At 38.4% G+C, this 19,594-nt stretch overlaps 1 protein-coding gene across 2 annotated transcripts in view; it reads left to right on the top strand.

Moving 5' to 3' along the window:
* The window catches only part of ANKRD50 (ankyrin repeat domain containing 50), a 44,179-nt gene that overhangs the window by 21,151 nt on the left and 3,434 nt on the right, over positions 1-19,594 (top strand). For both annotated transcript variants that reach the window (XM_059066302.2, XM_067036637.1), the window contains exons 3-4: positions 8,054-8,283; positions 14,848-18,395. In XM_059066302.2, the coding sequence (XP_058922285.1) occupies positions 8,054-8,283; positions 14,848-18,392 (3,775 nt within the window). In that variant the 3' untranslated portion in view covers positions 18,393-18,395. The remainder of the gene's footprint in view (positions 1-8,053; positions 8,284-14,847; positions 18,396-19,594) is intronic.

The raw sequence follows: 19,594 nt of genomic DNA, 5'->3' as shown, positions 1-19,594 counted from the left end.
GCTCTCTCAGCAGACAGAGTACCAAGTACCTAGGCCCTGACTGGAGGAAAGCTTGGTGTTAGGACTGAAAGGGGGACAGTGGCTGGAATGAAAGGGAGGACTCAGGCATTAGTCCTCGACTTTGACTTAAGAAACTAGGGGGGTGATGGGATACCACTGACTGACATGGGGAAGATGGGTGGGGAGGAACTTATTTGCGGGGTAAGTTGAGAGAATGCTTCTTTAAACATGTTAAATTTGAGACGCCTGTAGGACATCCACATGGAGATGGTAGTAGACAGTTTCGAGTTTAGAGATGAGGTCAAGACTAGAAAAAATTACTCAGCATTTTTAAAGCCATAGTTTGGCTTTGGGTTTTTTTTTTTTTTTTTTTTTTTTTTGGCTTCTGGTTTTGTGACTGACTAAGGCCTGGGAAATAGTCTAATAGCAAGAAAGTGAAACTATGAGAGACCTGTAAACCCCAGCCTCAAGATAAATGTGGAAGTTAATACCAAACGGAGATGCAGACAAAACTGACACAACATTTATTCTTTGAAATAAATGTATACCCTGAACATCATCAAGAGCCTAAAGACCCTCATGTGGAACCATGGAGACATGGTTATAGACGTATGCTAGGAGCTTCCCTGGGCCCAGTGAGGCAGAAAGGAAGCACAGAGAGGCCTGAGAAGGATGAGTCACACAGATGAGCTACGTGCAAGAGTCACACATCTGCGGGCAATGGTGAGGGCGCTGCGGTGACAGAGGCCTCGCGTACATCCCCACAGCTGCTCATCTCGATTGGCTGGGGAGAAGTGGAAGCACAAAGAAGTTGTTCATGCCCATAACTCTGAGTCATAAGGGCATTCTTAGAAGCCTGGACACTGGACACACTAACCTGCAATTGCTGATCCAGAAAGAAGTTATCTTACTGAAGAGCTGTCACAAGATATGTAAAAATATATCTCAAAACCAGTAGGGACTGTGGACATGACCATGAAAAAAGTTGCCCACTAGGTTTTGTTTCTGCTACTTTGTAGCAGTCAGCCTGTTGGGAACATTTAAAAACAAACAAACAAACAAACAAACAAACCAGTAGGGAGAAGGTGTCTAAAAAACAGCACCAGACTAGGACTTCCAAAACTATGTTGAATAAGAGTGGTGAGAGTGGACATCCTTGTCTTGTTCCTGATCTTAGGGGAACTGTTTTCAGTTTTTCACCATTGAGTATGATGTTTACTGTGGGTTTGTCATATATGGCCTTTATTATGTTGAGGTAGTTCCCTCTATTGCCCATTTTCTGGAGAGTTTTTATCATAAATGGGTGTTGAATTGTGTCAAAAGCTTTTTCTGCATCTATTGAGATGATCATGTGGTTTTTCTCCTTCAATTTGTTAATATGGTGTATCACACTGATTGATTTGCATATATTGAAGAATCCTTGCATCCCTGGGATAAATCCCACTTGATCATGAAGTATGATCCTTTAAATGTGCTGTTGGCTTCTGTTTGCTAGTGTTTTGTTCAGGATTTTTGCATCTATGTTCATAAGTGATATTGGTCTATAATTTTCTTTTTTTGTGATATCTTTTTCTGGTTTTGGTAATGGATAAAGAAGACACATATATACAACGGAATGTTACTCAGCCATAAAAAGAAATGAAATTGAGTTATTTGTAATGAGGTGGATGGACCTAGAGTCTGTCATACAGAGTAAAGTAAGTCAGAAAGAGAAAAACAAATACCATACGCTAACACATATATATGGAATTTTAAAAAATGGTACTGATGAACCTAGTTGCAGGGCAGGAATAAAGTGGTAGACATAGAATGGACTTGAGGATGTGGGGTGGGGGGGTGAAGCTGGGGTGAAGTGAGAGTAGCATCGACATATATACACTACCGAATGTAAAATAGTTGGCGGGTGGGAATTGGCTCGGTGCTTTGCGATGACCTAGAGGGGTGGGATAGGGAGGATGGGAGGGAGGCTCAAGAGGGAGGGGATATGGCGAAATGTGTATGCACATGGCTGATTTGCTTTGTTGTGCAACAGAAACTAACAGTATTGTGAAGCAACTATACTCTAATAAAGATCTAGTAAAAAAAAAATCTTATAATTTTAACAGTCTATTTTAAGTGAATAACAACTTAAGTTTGAAGGCATAATAAAGCTCTACATTTTACTCTTCCTCCCCACCCCCCCCCAAAAAAAAAAACCCAGCACCAGAAATGCTCACCAGAAAAATATTGCCATGGAACCAAAAGAAAACCATAGCCAAACATATTGTCTTAAATGAAAACATAATTAATGAGCAATTACCTGACTTAAACAGTTGCATGAAGTGGAGATGTAAGTGCTTGGAAAAGAGATAGTGAGACAACAGAATGAGATGAAACTTAGCCAAAATATATATGGGGATTTACTCTGTCTGTGAAAAGAGAGATATTTCAAATCAAGTCAATAAGAGAAAGATAATTTAGTAAATAGTTTGGGGATAACTGTGGAGCCATGTGGGGAAAAACACTGGAAACCTAGTTCACATCTTATGTCAAAACTAATGTGATTAAAAAATAAAATTTTCAAAGCTTTTGAAGAAAACATGAGGAAGTGTTTTTTTTTAACCTTTAGAGTAGGGAAGTCCACTCAGAAATGAAACATATAAAACTCAGAATTCATAAAAGAAAAAAGACTGATATATTAACATATAAAAGTAAAAAAACAGAGAAATTGTACATTTCAAAAAAAAAAACCCTTAAAAAGTCAAAAGAAAAGTAACAAATGATGGAAAATATTAGCAACAAAATCATTTTCTTAATACTCTCCAAAAAAGCGAAACAATCTTTTGGAAAATGGATAAAGGATATGAAGACACAGTTTAAAGAAAAAGAAATATAACTCCTAGACATTTGTAAATAAGATTGACCTCATTATAAGGAAATGTCAATTAAAAGCATAATGATGCCATTTTCCACATATGTGTGGAAAATAACGTTAATTGCTATAATGGAGGGGCTAGGGAAACAGGTGCTCTTACGCAACTGTTGGGAGGGTATGTTTATATAATTTCTAGAGGGTATTTTGACAATATCTGTGAAGATATACACAGATATGCCCCTTAACCTAGCAACTCTAATCCTAGTAATATATCCTACAGATATACTTGTATATTTTAAAATGGTATGTATAAGAATATAGTAAATTTAAACTGAATCATATGATAATCACATTAAATGTAAATGGTAAATACCCTAATATAAATGGCAAATACCCTAATATAAATGGCAGTTTGTCTGATTAGATAAAAATGCAATATCTAATTATATGTTACCTAAGACAAATATATAAAGAGACATATAGCTTAATTTTTAAAAAATGAAAAAATATATACCTGACTATTTTAGCTTACTGCCCTTGGGTTCCTTTGTTTTTGAGACAGAGATAGCAGTATGCTGGGTTTTTATTTTGTTTTATTATATTTATTTTTTTTAATACAGCAGGTTCTTATTAGTTATCCATTTTATACGTATTAGTGTATATATGTCAATCCCAATCGCCCAGTTCATCACAGCACCACCCCCACTGCCCCACCACTTTCCCCCTTGGCGTCCATACATTTGTTCTCTACATCTGTGTCTCTATTTCTGCCCTGCAAACCAGTTCATCAGTACCATTTTTCTAGGTTCCACTTATATGCATTAATAAACAATATTTGTTTTTCTGACTTACTTCACTCTGTATGACAGTCTCTAGATCCATCCACATCTTTGCAAATGACCCAATTTCATTCCTTTTTATGGCTGAGCAATATTCCATTGTATATATGTACCACATCTTCTTTATCTATTCATCTGTCGATGGGCATTTAGGTCGCTTCCCTGTCCTGGCTATTGTTAATAGTGCTGCAATGAACATTGGGCTGCATGTGTCTTTTTGAATTATGGTTTTCTCTGGGTATATGCCCAGTAGTGGGATTGCTGTATCATATGGTAATTCTATTTTTAGTTTTTTAAGGAACCTCCATACTGTTCTCCATTGAGGCTGTATCAATTTACATTCCCACCAACAGTGCAAGAGGGTTCCCTTTTCTCCACACCCTCTCCAAGCAGTATGCTGATTTTTAACTGCACAGGGGCTCGGTGCCCCTAACCCCCAAGTTGCTCAAGGGTCAATTGTATATAGAGCAATTGAACAACACTATCACCACTTGACCTAATTGACATTTATAGAACAGTCCATCCAACAGTAGCACACACAGTCTTTTCAAATGCTCACACATTTACTAAGTTAGACATTCTGGACCATAGAACAACGCTTAATAAATTTAAAGGTATGCAAGTTATACAAAGTATGTTATCTGATCACAGTTGAATTCAAATAATGGTAACACAGGAACATAAAATACCTGGGAGGTCCCCAAATATTTAAAAACGATACCACTCACTTCTCAGTAACCTGTTTCAAAGAAGAAATCAAAGGGAAATTATTTTGAATTGGATGATAGTGAAAATACTTGAGGGAAATTCATGACATTAAAGGATTATATTAGAAGTATGAAACAATGATTCCAGTTTGTATTATAAGGAACTAGGAAAAGAAGAACACACAACCTGGAGTATGCAAAAGAACGGAAATAATCATCAAATCCTATCAATTTCACCCACCAAATTTCCCTCAGATCTGTCTACTTCATTCTGACCTTGCTGCTTACTACCTTATTTATAACATTGGTTTTAGATAGATAGTAGACCGTCGTGGATAAGAGTGTAGAATAGGGGGTGACTGACCATCCTGGTTTGCCCAGGAGTGGGGCGTGGGGGGCATGGACAGGGAGGAGGAATGGCTGGTTCTCAGCACTTAGAACTGGTAAAGTCCTAGGCAAGCCAGGCTGAATCGTCTACCCTTGTGTAGGTTCTAGAGCCAGACCCTGAACTTCAGTCCCTTCCTTGAGCTTTGGATAAGTGACTTCTCGTGTGCCTTGTTTTCCTCATCTGGAAATGGGTATTACAGTAGTACCCATCTTAAAGACTTAATGTGAGAATCAAGTGAGTTGATGCAAATGTGAAGTACTTAAATGCAATAAAGCACTGAATTAAAGTTAGCAGTGATGGCCTTGGTAACAGTAGTTCAGGATGGAGATTCTTTTTTCTTTTTTTTCTCTTAAATTCTGAGCAGTGGCCTCCTATCGCACTCTTTCCTTCTAGACTTACTCTGTTTCAGGCTTTCCTTCAACTGTAGCCAGTTATCGTTCTAAACACAGATATAAACATATCAGTTCTGTGCTTAAAGTACTTCACTGGCTCCTTAGTACCCTTAGGTCAGAGTTCACATTTCAAAATAAAGTTTGTACGGCCCAGCATTTACTCTTTCAGTAATTTTCTTCGGTATGTTGTTCACTGGTCTTTCTCTTCCACCAGCCTGTGTGTGTCCTATTGCCTTAACTAGATTTTTTTTTCCTGTGTCTGTTGCCTTACTCTAGAACTTTCTCCTGACTAAGCTCCTCTCCTAACTTTGCTGACCTCTCCCCCTACCCTACCCTGATCAAAAACAGGTTAGGTGGGGGCTCCCCTGGTGGCGTAGTGGTTAAGAATCCACCTGCTAATGTAGAGGACACGGGTTCGAGCCCTGGTCTGGGAAGATCCCACATGCTGTGGAGCAACTAAGCCCGTGTGCCACAACTACTGAGCCTGTGCTCTAGAGCCCATGAGCCACAACCACTGAGCCCACATGCCACAACTACTGAAGCTGGCACGTCACGTCTAGAGCCCGTGTTCCACAAGAGAAGCCACTGCAATGAGAAGCCCACGCACCGCAACGAAGAGTAGCCCCTGCTCGCCGCAACTAGAGAAAACCCGCACAGCGACGAAGACCCAACACAGCCAAAAATAAATTAATTGATAAAATTAATAAAATTTTTTTAAAAAGTAGTTAAGGTTATGGTCTCTCTCAAGTGGCACTGATTATAGGATATTACTATAGGATATTATGATAGTATATTTTATATGTACTATATATAGAAATATATATATACTGTATATGTATATATGTACTATATACATAGGTAAATGTATAACACTGGCTTTACGTCACCCTTCTTTGTTCTCATAGTAGAGGAACTATATACATAAGGTACAATAAAGGAGATTTTCCTAAATTTATAACATTCCTTCTGCCAGGATGGCCCTGCCTTCCCTTTATTGTAAAATTTATTGCAAATTTATTACTATCCCTGGAGAATTTTAATTGATCCTTCAAAACTTAGTTCATCTTGAGCACCTAATATTTGAATGTTTCTCTGACATTTTCTCCCTTTCTTATCTACTTCCCTTGAGTTGATCATTTCCTATCCACTGTGTTAGTAATTTTACTGCTTTTTTTGGTAGCACTGAGCAGCCTACCTTGAAGTTATTTGTTTTCCAGTCTAGGCTACAACAGTGTGAAGTCTTCACTTAGGGTCTCCTATGGGTACAGCACTGTGCTAGGTTCTGGGGTTATACTCATGAGCAAGACTGACATAGTCCCTGTTCTTTTGATGCTTAACCTCTAAAGAGAGAAATAAGAATGAATGACATTAAGTGAGTAAGTTTAACATTACAAACTTGATAATGCTGTGAAAGAGAAATACTTGATGTTGTGAAAGCATATTACAGGGTCTCGGTTTTGAGAAAGTGACTCTGAAGCTTACCATTGAAGACCAAGGAGGAGTTAATTACTGCATGAAGAGAGAAGGGAAACACAGACCAGGCAGAGGAGACTGCAAACCAAAAGGCCCTTGTGTAATTGTATCTAGTAAAAGTCATGGAAAAAACTAGTACGGCTGGAGGAACATTGTGAAAAGTTTGATCTGCTGCAGTAGGAGTGCTGGAGGGAGTGGCTGGAGGCTTGTAGATAAGTGTGGTTCCTGGGTGAACGAGACGACGGCAGTTTGGAGTAGGGTGGTGATACAGACCAGGGTGGGTTTGAAGACTTTTATAAAGAAGTATTGACAGGGGCTTCCCTGGTGGCGCAGTGGTTGAGAATCCGCCTGCGGATGCAGGGGACACGGGTTCGTGCCCCGGTCCGGGAAGATCCCACATGCCGCGGAGCGGCTGGGCCCGTGAGCCATGGCCGCTGGGCCTGCGCATCCAGAGCCTGTGCTCGCAAAGGGAGAGGCCACGACAGTGAGAGGCCCGCATACCACCAAAAAAAAAAATAAATAAGTAAATAAATAAATAAAGAAAGAAGTATTGACAGGACTTAGTGATACACTGGATCTTGGTTGCTATCAGGATTGAAAGATTAAGAAGAGAGTTGTAGAAAGGATTATCTGTACATTTCTGGTGTTCATAATTAGATGGATTCTGTCCTCTTCACCACTGTATCTTTCAGTACCTCATTCAGCACATGGAATGCTCATGTAAATATCTGTTGAAAATGAATGAGTATTGTTTCAGTTATGAAAAAGTTGCATTCAACTTCAGTATAAATTATCTGAGTAGGAAATGTGTTCTGCAGTGGGATTAAACCTAATAATTTATTCTTTACATTGAAATTTGAACATACATCAAATGGAATCTAGACTGTAGTTTATCTTTGAAAAGTCTTTTAAAATAAAACTTGTGTATGACAAACTAGGTGAAGTGCAGTCATTTTGTGAGAGACATGATGCTACAATCTTCTAAATTCTAGAGAACTCTTGATATCTTTTCTGTTACTGACGTGGTCCCCACTTTCTTTTTCCTTTCCAATACATTTTAGCTTCGTGATACACAATTCAAGCTTTAATTATTGATACACATTTCAGGAAAGGAATAGTGAGATCTCGTTTCAGGTTCATACTCTGCCCTTCTTAAGAATGCTGAATCAATAATACACACACACACACTTTATTGTGGAAAATGTTGTTGGAAATGTGAACTATTTAGGACCAGTATTCTCATTAAAGTGAGGAATTGAAACTTGTACAATAGTTTTATTCTAAAACATTAATTTTTTTCTTAAAACAATATTTATAACCTGTAATTCCAGTGTTTGGGTAACAAGCCTTAATATCATAGCCAATAACATTCAGAATGCTCATATGGATGTGTTTTCCAGGTGTGTCCTGCTCCCTCTTTTGGGAATGAAGCCTCCCCAGCAAAGCCTTTATCTACTTGTGGATTCTGTGGATGAAGGGTGTAATGTTACCGAAGGTGAACAGACGTCTACCAGCTTATCTGGGACTGTGGCAGAGCTTTTAGCTGGTCACCACGAGTTCTTTCCACCATGGCTATTACTTCTCTGTTCTGCCCGAAAACAGAGCAAAGCTGTTACTAAAATGTTTACTGGTAAGCGTAATTCCTGCCGTCTTCAAATGTGTTTCATTGATGAACTAAATAATACATGTGTTTCTTTCTTAGAGGAGAGTACTCAGTTGACAGTCTGGTCATTGCTTCTGCTATTCTGTCAGCTGTTTTATCTGTTTATCAGCTGTTTTCAACTGTACTTTTTAAAAGTTGTATTAAAAACAAGCCATACCCGTGAGCCATGGCCGCTGAGCCTGCGCGTCCGGAGCCTGTGCCCCGCAACGGGAGAGGCCACAACAGTGAGAGGCCCGCGTACCACAAAAAAAAATAAAAATTAAAAAAAAAAAAAAAAAAAAAAAAAAACAAGCCATAGACTACTTTAAGATCATTTACTAGTACCTTTTTTTTTTCAAGATTCTTTATCTGACATCTTTAGTAAAGATTATGAGTATTTCATGCCATATTAGCTGCTTTATATCTGTAGGGCTGCATTTTTTATGCTGATGTGTCCTGATCAGCTTATGATATTTCTTCTAACTAGACGGAGAGTAGTGAATATGTCTATTTAAAAATCAGTGGCAGTTTCTCTAAGAGGTTTTTCCTGGTTTAAGAGGAGAGACAGAGTCAACAGCCATTTAGGATAACTCTTGAAGTAGATCCTTTTTTTAACCCTTTTCTGATGTGTGAGAAAACAATCTATACAATGTATAGAAGTACCTGATCAAGTTTTTTTCTTCCTTTACTTTTCTTGTTTCCCGACTCTACTTTTTTACTACCACAATAAAGTTGTGGTTACTCCTATTAGATTACGCAAAGCCCTTTTTTTCTTTGTGCTATGGGAAGTAAAAGGAGCATAAAACAAGGACCTCTCACAGGATTTATAGTGTAATTGGAGAGGTAATTAAGTTATTGGTTAATTCCATATCACTTGTAAATAGTTCTATACATTTTACAGAATGGTGAAACCCTACTAATTTGTTAAAATGGTTTCCTTTGGGCTTCCCTGGTGGCGCAGTGGTTGAGAATCTGCCTGCTGATGCAGGGGACGCGGGTTCGTGTCCCGGTCCAGGAAGATCCCACATGCCGCGGAGCATCTGGGCCCGTGAGCCACGGCTGCTGCGCCTGCGCGTCCGGAGCCTGTACTCCGCAACCGGAGAGGCCACAGCAGTCAGAGGCCCACGTAGCGCAAAAAAACAAAAAAAAAAGGTTTCCTTTAACCAGATTTATTCCCTTTTAGATTCCCTTGCTACGAATAACAGCACTTTTGATTTGATTTCCATTATACTATTCTGTTCTGTTGTTATTGAAAATCTAGTTGATAAAAGTTGGGGGATTAACAGGATAACAGCTAATACTTAATGTAGCTCTTAGTATGTGAGGTCCAGATAAAGTTAAAGCCCTTTTTGGTCTATGTCATCCCATTTCTCTCCCTTCCTCATTTGAGACAACCAGTATTATTAGTTTATTTTCTGTCCTTTCAACTCATATTTGTATTCCATATATTTTTAAAGTTCACATAAATAAAACACTGCATACACCATCCTAGCTATTCCCATTTACTGGCTATGTGACCTTATGCAGCTTACCAATGACCTGTGTGCCTCAGTGCCCTTATCTATAAAATGAGGATTACACATTCCTATTACTTTTCCCACCGAGTTTTTGTGAGTCTAAATGACAAATTACATGTGAAGCACTTAGAACAATGCCTAGTACATAATAAGTGCTTCATAAGTGTATTGCTGCTATTATTATTATTATCACTATATCTTTTTATTTTATAGCATTGTTTTTGAGCCCTATTCCTATTACTACTTATAAACCCAGTTCATTGGTTTTAACTGCTGTATATTATTCCTTCCCATGAATAAATCTCCAGTTTTTCCATTATCCTGTTCATGGACATTTAATTATTTCAGTTTTTCATGATTACAAAAAATGCTTCACGAGCGTGCTCAAACACATCTTGTGCACGTGTGCTAAAGGTTTATATTACAAACCTAGACAGAATTACTAGAGAACAGAGTGTGTACATTTTGAGCTTTAGTTCATTTTGCCAAATTGCTATCTAGTGTGCTTGAAATAATTTACGCTCCTGCCAGCAACACATGAGATTTCCCTTTCTCTCTATATTTCCGTCAGTTCACAGTTGTTATTTTCAGATGTGCATTTCCGCTTTAGGGGCTTGCGCTTGACGTTCCCTCTGTCTGGAATGACCTTCTCCTGAACTTCTTACTATCTTAACATTTCGATCTCTTCTCAAATACCAGTCTCCCGCAGGCTTCTCCGTATGTTTCTATCTGATTTCTATTTTTGCTACCTCAACTACTTAGTCACACACTTTTCTTCCTATGTCTTACTACTGTTTAAAATTGTTTACATTTTACCTTTGTTTTCTTACTTGGGTGTCTCCTCCACTAAGATACAGCCTCCATAAGAACAGGAAATGTGCTTGTCTTGTCCACCACTGTTATCTCCTCAACATCTAGATCAGAGCTTGGAACAAAGCAAATAAATGAATTTGTGTTTCTTTGAACCATGTCTTGGTGGAAAAAGCAGTGAACCAAGAAGGAATAAGGAGGAACTGAATATGGTCTTGTTTTCTTACCCTACTCCTTCTTCTAAAATGTTGTTGATTATTAAAACTGCTGAGCTGTAGTAAGCATCAGATCACATCTCTGTTGCTGATAGGTTTGGAATTTGGGAGTAAACGTTGAAGAATATTACTAAAGTTATAAATACATATTTTCAGGTTGCTTTCCAGAAAGTTATATGTCATCTGTTTCTACCTGAGAGTGTTGGTTTCTCGGAACTTCCACCAGTATTGACTTATATATTTTCATATTTGCAGATTTAGTGTGTGAAAAATAGTATCTCGTTTTTATTTATACTTCTTATTTACTATTGAATTCTTCCCCCTTATGCTTAATTTATCAATTTGTCTCTTTTTTTTCCTTTGAATTATTACTTTCTCACCTTTACCTAGGTTTCCTCCAGGAAGTTAGTGATATTCTTATTGATTATTAAGAGGACTTTTATTTCATATTTTTTTATTCTTTGCAACTATTTTCTTCAGCTTTTTAAAACTGTAGTAATTCTTTTGAAGTCCGTTATATTCCCTCTAATGTATTGTCCTTTACTATTGTATATTCTTATTTTTACATTTAGGATTTTTATCCTTATAGTATACTACCAAATGGTGTGAAATAAGACTCTTATCTGGATACTTTATCAAATCACAGATCTTCTCAGCACTGCTTATTAACTCCCTGTACCACTAGTTGTCAGTGCTTCTTTTATCTTAAGTGTAGGCATATGTGCATATATGTGTGTGTGTGTTATTGATGTATTTCTAAACCATCTGTCTGCTCTTCTATACTGTCTGTTGGCATCTGTATGCAACTGTCACATTGGTTTAATATTTTAAATTTTCTTGTACAGTTACTTCCCAGTCGTCCTTGCCATCAATATTATTCTGAAATAGGTGTTTTTACTTTTATTCCACTAGATTGACTTGAACAGCTTTTTAAAAATTATAACTACCATTGATGTAAACAAAAAATTATTACATTTGGTTAAAATTTAGGAAAAGTTTGACATTTAAAATATGCTTTCTGGGCTTCCCTGGTGGCGCAGTGGTTGACAATCCACCTGCCGATGCAGGGGACACGGGTTTGTGCCCTGGTTCGGGAAGATCCCACATGCTGCGGAGTGGCTGGGCCCGTGAGCCATGGCCGCTGGGCCTGCGCGTCCGGAGCCTGTGCTCCGCAGCGGGAGAGGCCACAGCAGTGAGAGGCCCGCGTACCGCATAAATAAATAAATAAATAAATAAATAAATAAATAAATAAATAAATAAATAAAATAAAACAAAACATGCTTTCCTTCTGTCCATGAACATAGCATTTTTTTCACTTATTAAAAAATTTTTTCAGCATTCCTTATGTCCTACGTGTTTCTGCTTTCTACTGATGTTTTAATGAAATATATGGATTTTGAATTGAAATGTATGCATTCCAAATTAGAATTGGCAGGTGCAACTTATCTCACAGGCTTGACATAAGAAGAAGTGTTATGTATGATAAGTACTGGAAGTGCTGCTTTAAAAATAATTGACTCTCAATAAACGTTGATCTCTTATATTTCTTTCAGAACCAAACCAAGAACCAAACCTGTTACTGTGGAGGGTTAGCCTAGATTCTGTCTTAATTACCTCAAGTTTCAATCATGATATCTTAGTTACGTAGGTTTAAATTACAGATATTTATTCATAATAGGCAATATGATCTTTCATGCCAAACATTATCTACAAGATCACTTCGGAAACTTTAAAACACTGTACAATGTAAGGTGATAGTTATTATTTTTTAAAATCCTTTTTATTAGCAACATGCCAGGTGTTTTCCAGCTTAAATTGTTTTAATGAATTTATAAAGTCAAAAGCAAATGAACACACAGAAAAGGTTTGGAGGCAAGTTATCTCATATCACTGATAAATGTAGAATGTTATACACTTCTAGGCATGTTTTAAACTCTTCAGATCAGGAGTGTCTTTTTTCATAATTAAAATTTATCATTTGGAATTAATTCTGTTGAGACTAATCAGTTATATGTTTAATCAATCAGTTGAATGTATGTAAATATATATAATTACAGATTCCATTTTATATAGATTTAGAGGTATGCAAATTTGTTATTTCTTCATGTGTCATTCTTCGTAGGTTGTGTTTTTCAATAAATTTGTCCATTTCATCTAAGTAATTCAAGATTAGTGTTACAAAACTGAATTTATCAACTTTCTCTCCAAACCTGTTATTTGTCCTTTAGTGGTCTCTTTTTCCATGCTTTTGGCCACACCACAAATGAATGTCAACTTTGACTCCTGTTCTCTTTCCTTCTCCACCTTACTAAGCTCTACGCAGTCTAGCTCTTATTAGTAATTTCCAGATACAACTTTTATTTTTATCTGTTGCTGCTACTGCTTTGGTTGTTGAGGTTCTCAGTGATTCTTTTTTGTTTTTTGAATTTTATTTTATTATTATTTTTTTATACAGCAGGTTCTTATTAGTTTTCTGTTTTATACATATTAGTGTATATATGTCAGTCCCAATCTCCCAATTCATCCCACCACCACCACCCCTTTTAAACAAAATTAGGTAATTAATTAATTAATTTTTTTGGTCTGCATTGGGTCTTCGTTGCTGCGTGTGGGCTTTCTCTAGTTGTGGTGAGCAGGGGCTACTCTTTGTTGCGGTGCACGGGCTGCTCATTGCGGCGGCTTCTCTTGTTGTGGAGCATGGGCTCTAGGCGCGCGGGCTTCAGTAGTTGTGGCACACGGGCTCTAGAGCGCAGGCTCAGTAGTTGTGGCGCATGGGCTTAGTTGCTCCACGACATGTGGGATCTTCCTGGACCAGGGCTCGAACCCATGTCCCCTGCATTGGCAGGCGGATTCTTAGCCACTGCGCCACCAGGGAAGTCATAGTGATTCTTATGTAGACTTTATCACAGCCTCTATAAGAGGTTTTGCCTCTAGAGTTGATTCCATCTGTTCGTCTTTAGTGATGTTAGCCTTTCAGAAGGCAGATCTGCCTTTGTCCTCACTGACTTCTCACCACAAAGTGAAAGTCTCATTTCCTCACATAGTACCTGGCATATAGTAGGTGATATATACATTTGTTTTATTCAATTAAGAGTATTTTACTCAGTATTAATTGACCATCACTAATCTTTGCTGAATTTCTAGATTTATTCCTCTTAAGAGAGTTCATTCACTTAGCAGTTGTTTCTTCTGGAAGATGAATTACACAGTTGTCTAATATATCCATGTCTATAAAACAGTATATCATCTCCCTTCGCAAAATGATAAGGTTTCCTTTAAAGAACTTAAAGTGAGTTTTGAATGGCTGTAACTAGTATGGTTTTAGGTTGGTTTGAAGTTTATTAAGTTGCTTTATTTTCACAGTGCTGAAATTTTGTTAGCATAATTTGACCAATTTGCATCTTCAGATTCAAGCTGTTTATTGACAGTCTAAAATTTAATTATTTTAATTTGGTAACATGTAAAATAATGTAATTTAAAGGCAATGACAGGTGATATTCTAACTGTATGCAAATATTCAATTCCATAATTAAGACTAGTGTACCTTCAGTTATGTGGATAGAAATATGTAAATTTTTCACATGGAAAAGATCAGCTTTTAAAAACAAACAAACCTTATTTATGTCTCCTGCAACTTTTTTTCCTAATCATTTGGGGGATCAGAAAAATCTTCCCAATGTGCTTGGCTATGTGTGTAAGATGTCTAACGCTCAGTTTAGTATCTCTTATCATGGAAGTTGAGAGGAGCACTGAGCCACTAAATGAATAAGAAATAGTTCCATTTGTGGATAGGGAAATGAAATCGTTTATCTGCCATCAGTGTGTTTTTCCAGAAGGAAAAGAAAACTGACTCATATACTTATAGGTATCTATTGACTGGTTTATTAGTATTAATTGACTTATTATTGATTTATTTGCTTCTCAGTTTGTCACATGTTGAAGACATTCTCTTTGAATATATGGCAACTTTGATAATCATTTTCAATTGACATCTACTTTTTTGTCCTTAGGTTTTCGAAAAATAAGTTTAGATGACCTTCGGAAGGCATATATCGTTAAGGATGTTCAGCAGTACATTCTTCATCGCTTAGATCAAGAAGAAGCCTTGCGACAACACCTCACAAAAGAAACTGCAGAGATGTTAAATCAACTGCACATTAAGAGCAGCGGATGCTTTCTTTATCTAGAACGAGTTCTCGATGGAGTTGTAGAAAATTTTATTATGTTAAGAGAGATTCGTGACATCCCAGGAACTCTAAATGGTCTGTATCTCTGGCTGTGTCAGAGACTTTTCGTAAGAAAACAGTTTGCAAAGGTTCAGCCTATTTTGAATGTGATTCTTGCAGCCTGCCGACCTCTGACCATAACGGAATTATATCATGCGGTATGGACCAAAAGTATGTCATTAAGCTTGGAAGACTTTCAGCGCAAGTTAGATGTCCTCTCCAAACTTCTCGTTGATGGACTAGGAGATACTAAAATACTGTTTCACTACAGTTTTGCAGAGTGGCTTCTGGATGTGAAACACTGCACTCAGAAGTATTTATGTAATGCAGCAGAAGGACACCGAATGTTGGCCATGAGTTATACCTGTCAAGCCAAGAATTTAACACCATTGGAAGCACAAGAATTTGCATTGCACTTAATTAATTCAAACTTACAGTTAGAGACAGCTGAGTTAGCTCTGTGGATGATATGGAATGGTACACCTGTCAGAGACTCCCTGTCTACACTAATACCCAAGGAGCAAGAAGTGCTACAGCTGTTGGTGAAAGCTGGTGCTCATGTCAACAGTGAAGATGATCGCACATCATGCATAGTCCGACAAGCCTTAGAAAGAGAGGATTCCATTCGGACATTATTAGATAATGGAGCATCAGTAAATCAGTGTGATTCAAATGGGAGAACATTACTGGCTAATGCTGCTTACAGTGGCAACCTTGATGTAGTGAATTTACTCGTCTCTAGGGGAGCAGATTTAGAGATAGAAGATGCTCATGGGCACACACCACTTACCCTAGCTGCTAGACAAGGACATACCAAGGTGGTTAATTGTTTGATTGGTTGTGGAGCAAATATTAATCACACTGATCAGGATGGCTGGACAGCATTAAGATCTGCTGCTTGGGGTGGTCATACTGAGGTCGTTTCTGCACTGCTGTATGCTGGCGTCACAGTGGATTGTGCAGATGCTGATAGCCGAACAGCTTTGAGGGCAGCAGCCTGGGGAGGACATGAGGATATTGTACTTAACTTGCTACAGCATGGTGCTGAAGTCAACAAAGCTGATAATGAAGGTCGAACTGCTTTGATAGCAGCAGCCTACATGGGCCATAGAGAGATCGTGGAACACCTACTGGACCACGGAGCAGAAGTGAATCACGAGGATGTCGATGGCAGGACTGCACTCTCTGTGGCTGCACTTTGTGTTCCTGCAAGTAAAGGACATGCATCGGTTGTTAGCCTTTTAATCGATCGAGGTGCTGAAGTAGATCACTGTGATAAAGATGGCATGACTCCACTGCTGGTGGCTGCCTACGAAGGACACGTCGACGTGGTTGACTTGCTTCTAGAGGGGGGAGCAGATGTCGACCACACAGATAACAATGGTCGTACACCCCTGTTAGCAGCAGCTTCTATGGGTCATGCTTCAGTTGTAAACACACTTCTGTTTTGGGGTGCAGCTGTGGACAGCATTGACAGTGAAGGGAGGACAGTCCTCAGCATAGCTTCAGCCCAAGGAAATGTTGAAGTTGTACGTACTCTACTGGATAGGGGATTAGATGAAAATCACAGGGATGATGCTGGATGGACACCTTTGCACATGGCAGCTTTTGAAGGTCACAGATTAATATGTGAAGCACTTATTGAACAAGGTGCTAGAACAAATGAAATTGATAACGATGGGCGGATACCTTTCATACTGGCTTCGCAAGAGGGTCATTATGATTGTGTTCAAGTGTTACTGGAAAACAAATCCAACATTGATCACAGAGGTTATGATGGAAGAAATGCACTGCGGGTTGCTGCATTAGAAGGACACAGGGACATTGTTGAATTACTTTTTAGCCACGGAGCTGATGTGAACTACAAAGATGCTGATGGTAGGCCTACGCTTTATATTTTGGCCTTAGAAAACCAACTTACAATGGCTGAATATTTTTTAGAAAATGGTGCAAATGTAGAAGCAAGTGATGCTGAAGGAAGGACAGCACTTCATGTTTCCTGCTGGCAAGGCCATTTGGAAATGGTGCAGGTTCTGATCACCTACCATGCTGACGTCAACGCTGCAGACAATGAAAAGCGCTCCGCTCTGCAGTCTGCAGCCTGGCAGGGCCATGTAAAAGTGGTGCAGCTTCTGATTGAGCATGGCGCCATGGTGGACCATACCTGTAATCAAGGCGCAACTGCGCTCTGCATTGCGGCCCAGGAAGGGCACATTGATGTTGTGCAGGTTTTATTAGAGCATGGTGCTGATCCAAACCATGCTGATCAATTTGGACGCACTGCTATGCGTGTTGCAGCCAAAAATGGACATTCTCAAATAATTAAATTATTAGAAAAATATGGTGCATCCAGTTTGAATGGCTGTTCTCCATCCCCTGTCCACACAATGGAGCAAAAGCCTCTACAGTCAGTGTCTTCAAAACTGCAGTCATTAACAATTAAATCAAATAGCTCTGGCAGCACTGGTGGAGGGGACGTGCAGCCTTCGCTGCGCGGGTTCCCGAATGGGCCAGCTCACGCATTCAGTTCTCCTTCAGAATCTCCAGACTCGACAGTTGATCGGCAGAAGTCGTCATTGTCAAATAATTCCCTGAAAAGCTCAAAAAATTCATCTTTGAGAACTACTTCATCTACAGCAACGGCTCAAACAGTGCCAATTGACAGCTTTCACAGCTTGTCATTTACAGAACAAATTCAGCAGCATTCGTTGCCGCGCAGTAGAAGTCGACAGTCAATTGTTTCCCCATCTTCCACAACACAGTCCTTGGGACAGAGCCATCATTCACCTAGCAGTGAGTTTGAGTGGAGTCAAGTAAAGCCCAGTTTGAAGTCAACTAAAACAAATAAAGGGGGGAAATCAGAAAATGCCAACAAATCTGGGTCAGCTGGGAAAAAAGCTAAACAAAATAATTCTTCACAGCCAAAGGTTCTAGAATATGAAATGACTCAGTTTGATAAAAGAGGACCTACAGCCAAATCTGGGACTAGTGCACCAGCTAAACAGATGCCAGCAGAATCGCAGTGCAAAATTATACCTTCAGCTCAGCAAGAAATCGGTCGATCACAACAGCAGTTTCTTATTCACCAACAAAGTGGGGAACAGAAGAAGAGAAACGGAATAATGACAAATCCGAATTATCATCTTCAGGGCAACCAGGTTTTTCTGGGTAGGGTTTCAGTCCCACGAACAGCACAGGATAGAGGGCATCAGGAAGTGCTGGAAGGATATCCTTCCTCGGAGACGGAATTAAGCCTTAAACAAGCCCTGAAGCTTCAGATTGAGGGTTCTGACCCAAGCTTCAACTATAAAAAGGAAACACCATTATAAAAGGTAACATTTCATCGACATAAAGAATAAATGTCCAAAGTATAGTTCCCTCTACTTAGAATACTCTTCCCTAATCCACACGGCCACGTCATCACCATTCCTGTCGTCTTCTCAGCAAGACCCTCCCTCGTCACTCCTTGGAATTTGAATTCTCCCACCTCCAGCACTCCACTTCCCCCTTTCCTGCTTTACATTAGCCACAGTACTTACTATTTAACATGCTTTATATATTTTACTTATTATTATGTTTATTATTTGTCTCCTCTCTACTGAAATGTAAGCTTTGTGAGAGTAGGGATTTTTATCTCTTTTGTTGACCACTGTATTCCAGGTACTTGGAATACTCCTTGGACCTATAGTCGTTTCTCAGTAGAAATGTGTTGAATAAGTGAATGAGTGGGTGAATGAATATGCTATTTATGGATCTCAGATTAAGAATTCCTTCCTATACAGTCATTTCCCCTCTTCAAAGTTCTCTGATGGTAACAGAGGCAGGGGCTATTTCAGTAATATTCCCTTTGGGGTTTGAATAAGGTAGTGTATATAGTGCTTAGTAGGTAGTTAGTGAATGTTAATTTCCTTCCTTTTTCCACCCTGGAAGAAATCAAAGATTTAATCATGAAAGGTAATTTTTATTATGACAGATCTCTTAAGAATCTTCCAAGTAAAATTTACACATATCAAGAATAGGTGTGGAAAGATGATAAATGGATGTATTGGCAGGAGGGTATTTAGAACCCAGTATATTTAGACGTAAGAATTAAACGTTTAAACCTCAAAGTTATATTTATTAAATAAAAACATTTTTTTTTTCTCCTTTTCACTAGAGTGGATGCTACAGTAATTACATAGGGGAAGTTAATGGGAAAACAGATGCATAAGTTTATATTATGGATACTTTTTTGGAAGTACATTTCTCATATTCGAGATAAATTCAGATTTCACTAGGAATTTTTTCTAACTTATACTACAGGTATATTTATCCCACTTTGTCTAATCATTTTTCATCCTCTAACAAAATTGTACTCTTTTCTTTAACAAACTTGAAATCCTTCTTTTGCTTTTTTGTCTTTGGAGATAAATTTTTAGGGATGTTTTAGGTAAAACATTATTATAAATACATTTCCTATACCTCCTAATAATAAACACCCTTCACTGTGAACCTACAGACGACTAGTCAAATCTCATTCAACAATAATTTG

The sequence above is a fragment of the Kogia breviceps genome, chromosome 6 (assembly GCF_026419965.1).
Source record: "Kogia breviceps isolate mKogBre1 chromosome 6, mKogBre1 haplotype 1, whole genome shotgun sequence".
In the NCBI taxonomy this organism is placed as follows: Eukaryota; Metazoa; Chordata; class Mammalia; order Artiodactyla; family Physeteridae; genus Kogia; species Kogia breviceps.
Note: the sequence above shows the minus strand (reverse complement) of the source record. Positions and strands in the feature narration are given on the sequence as shown.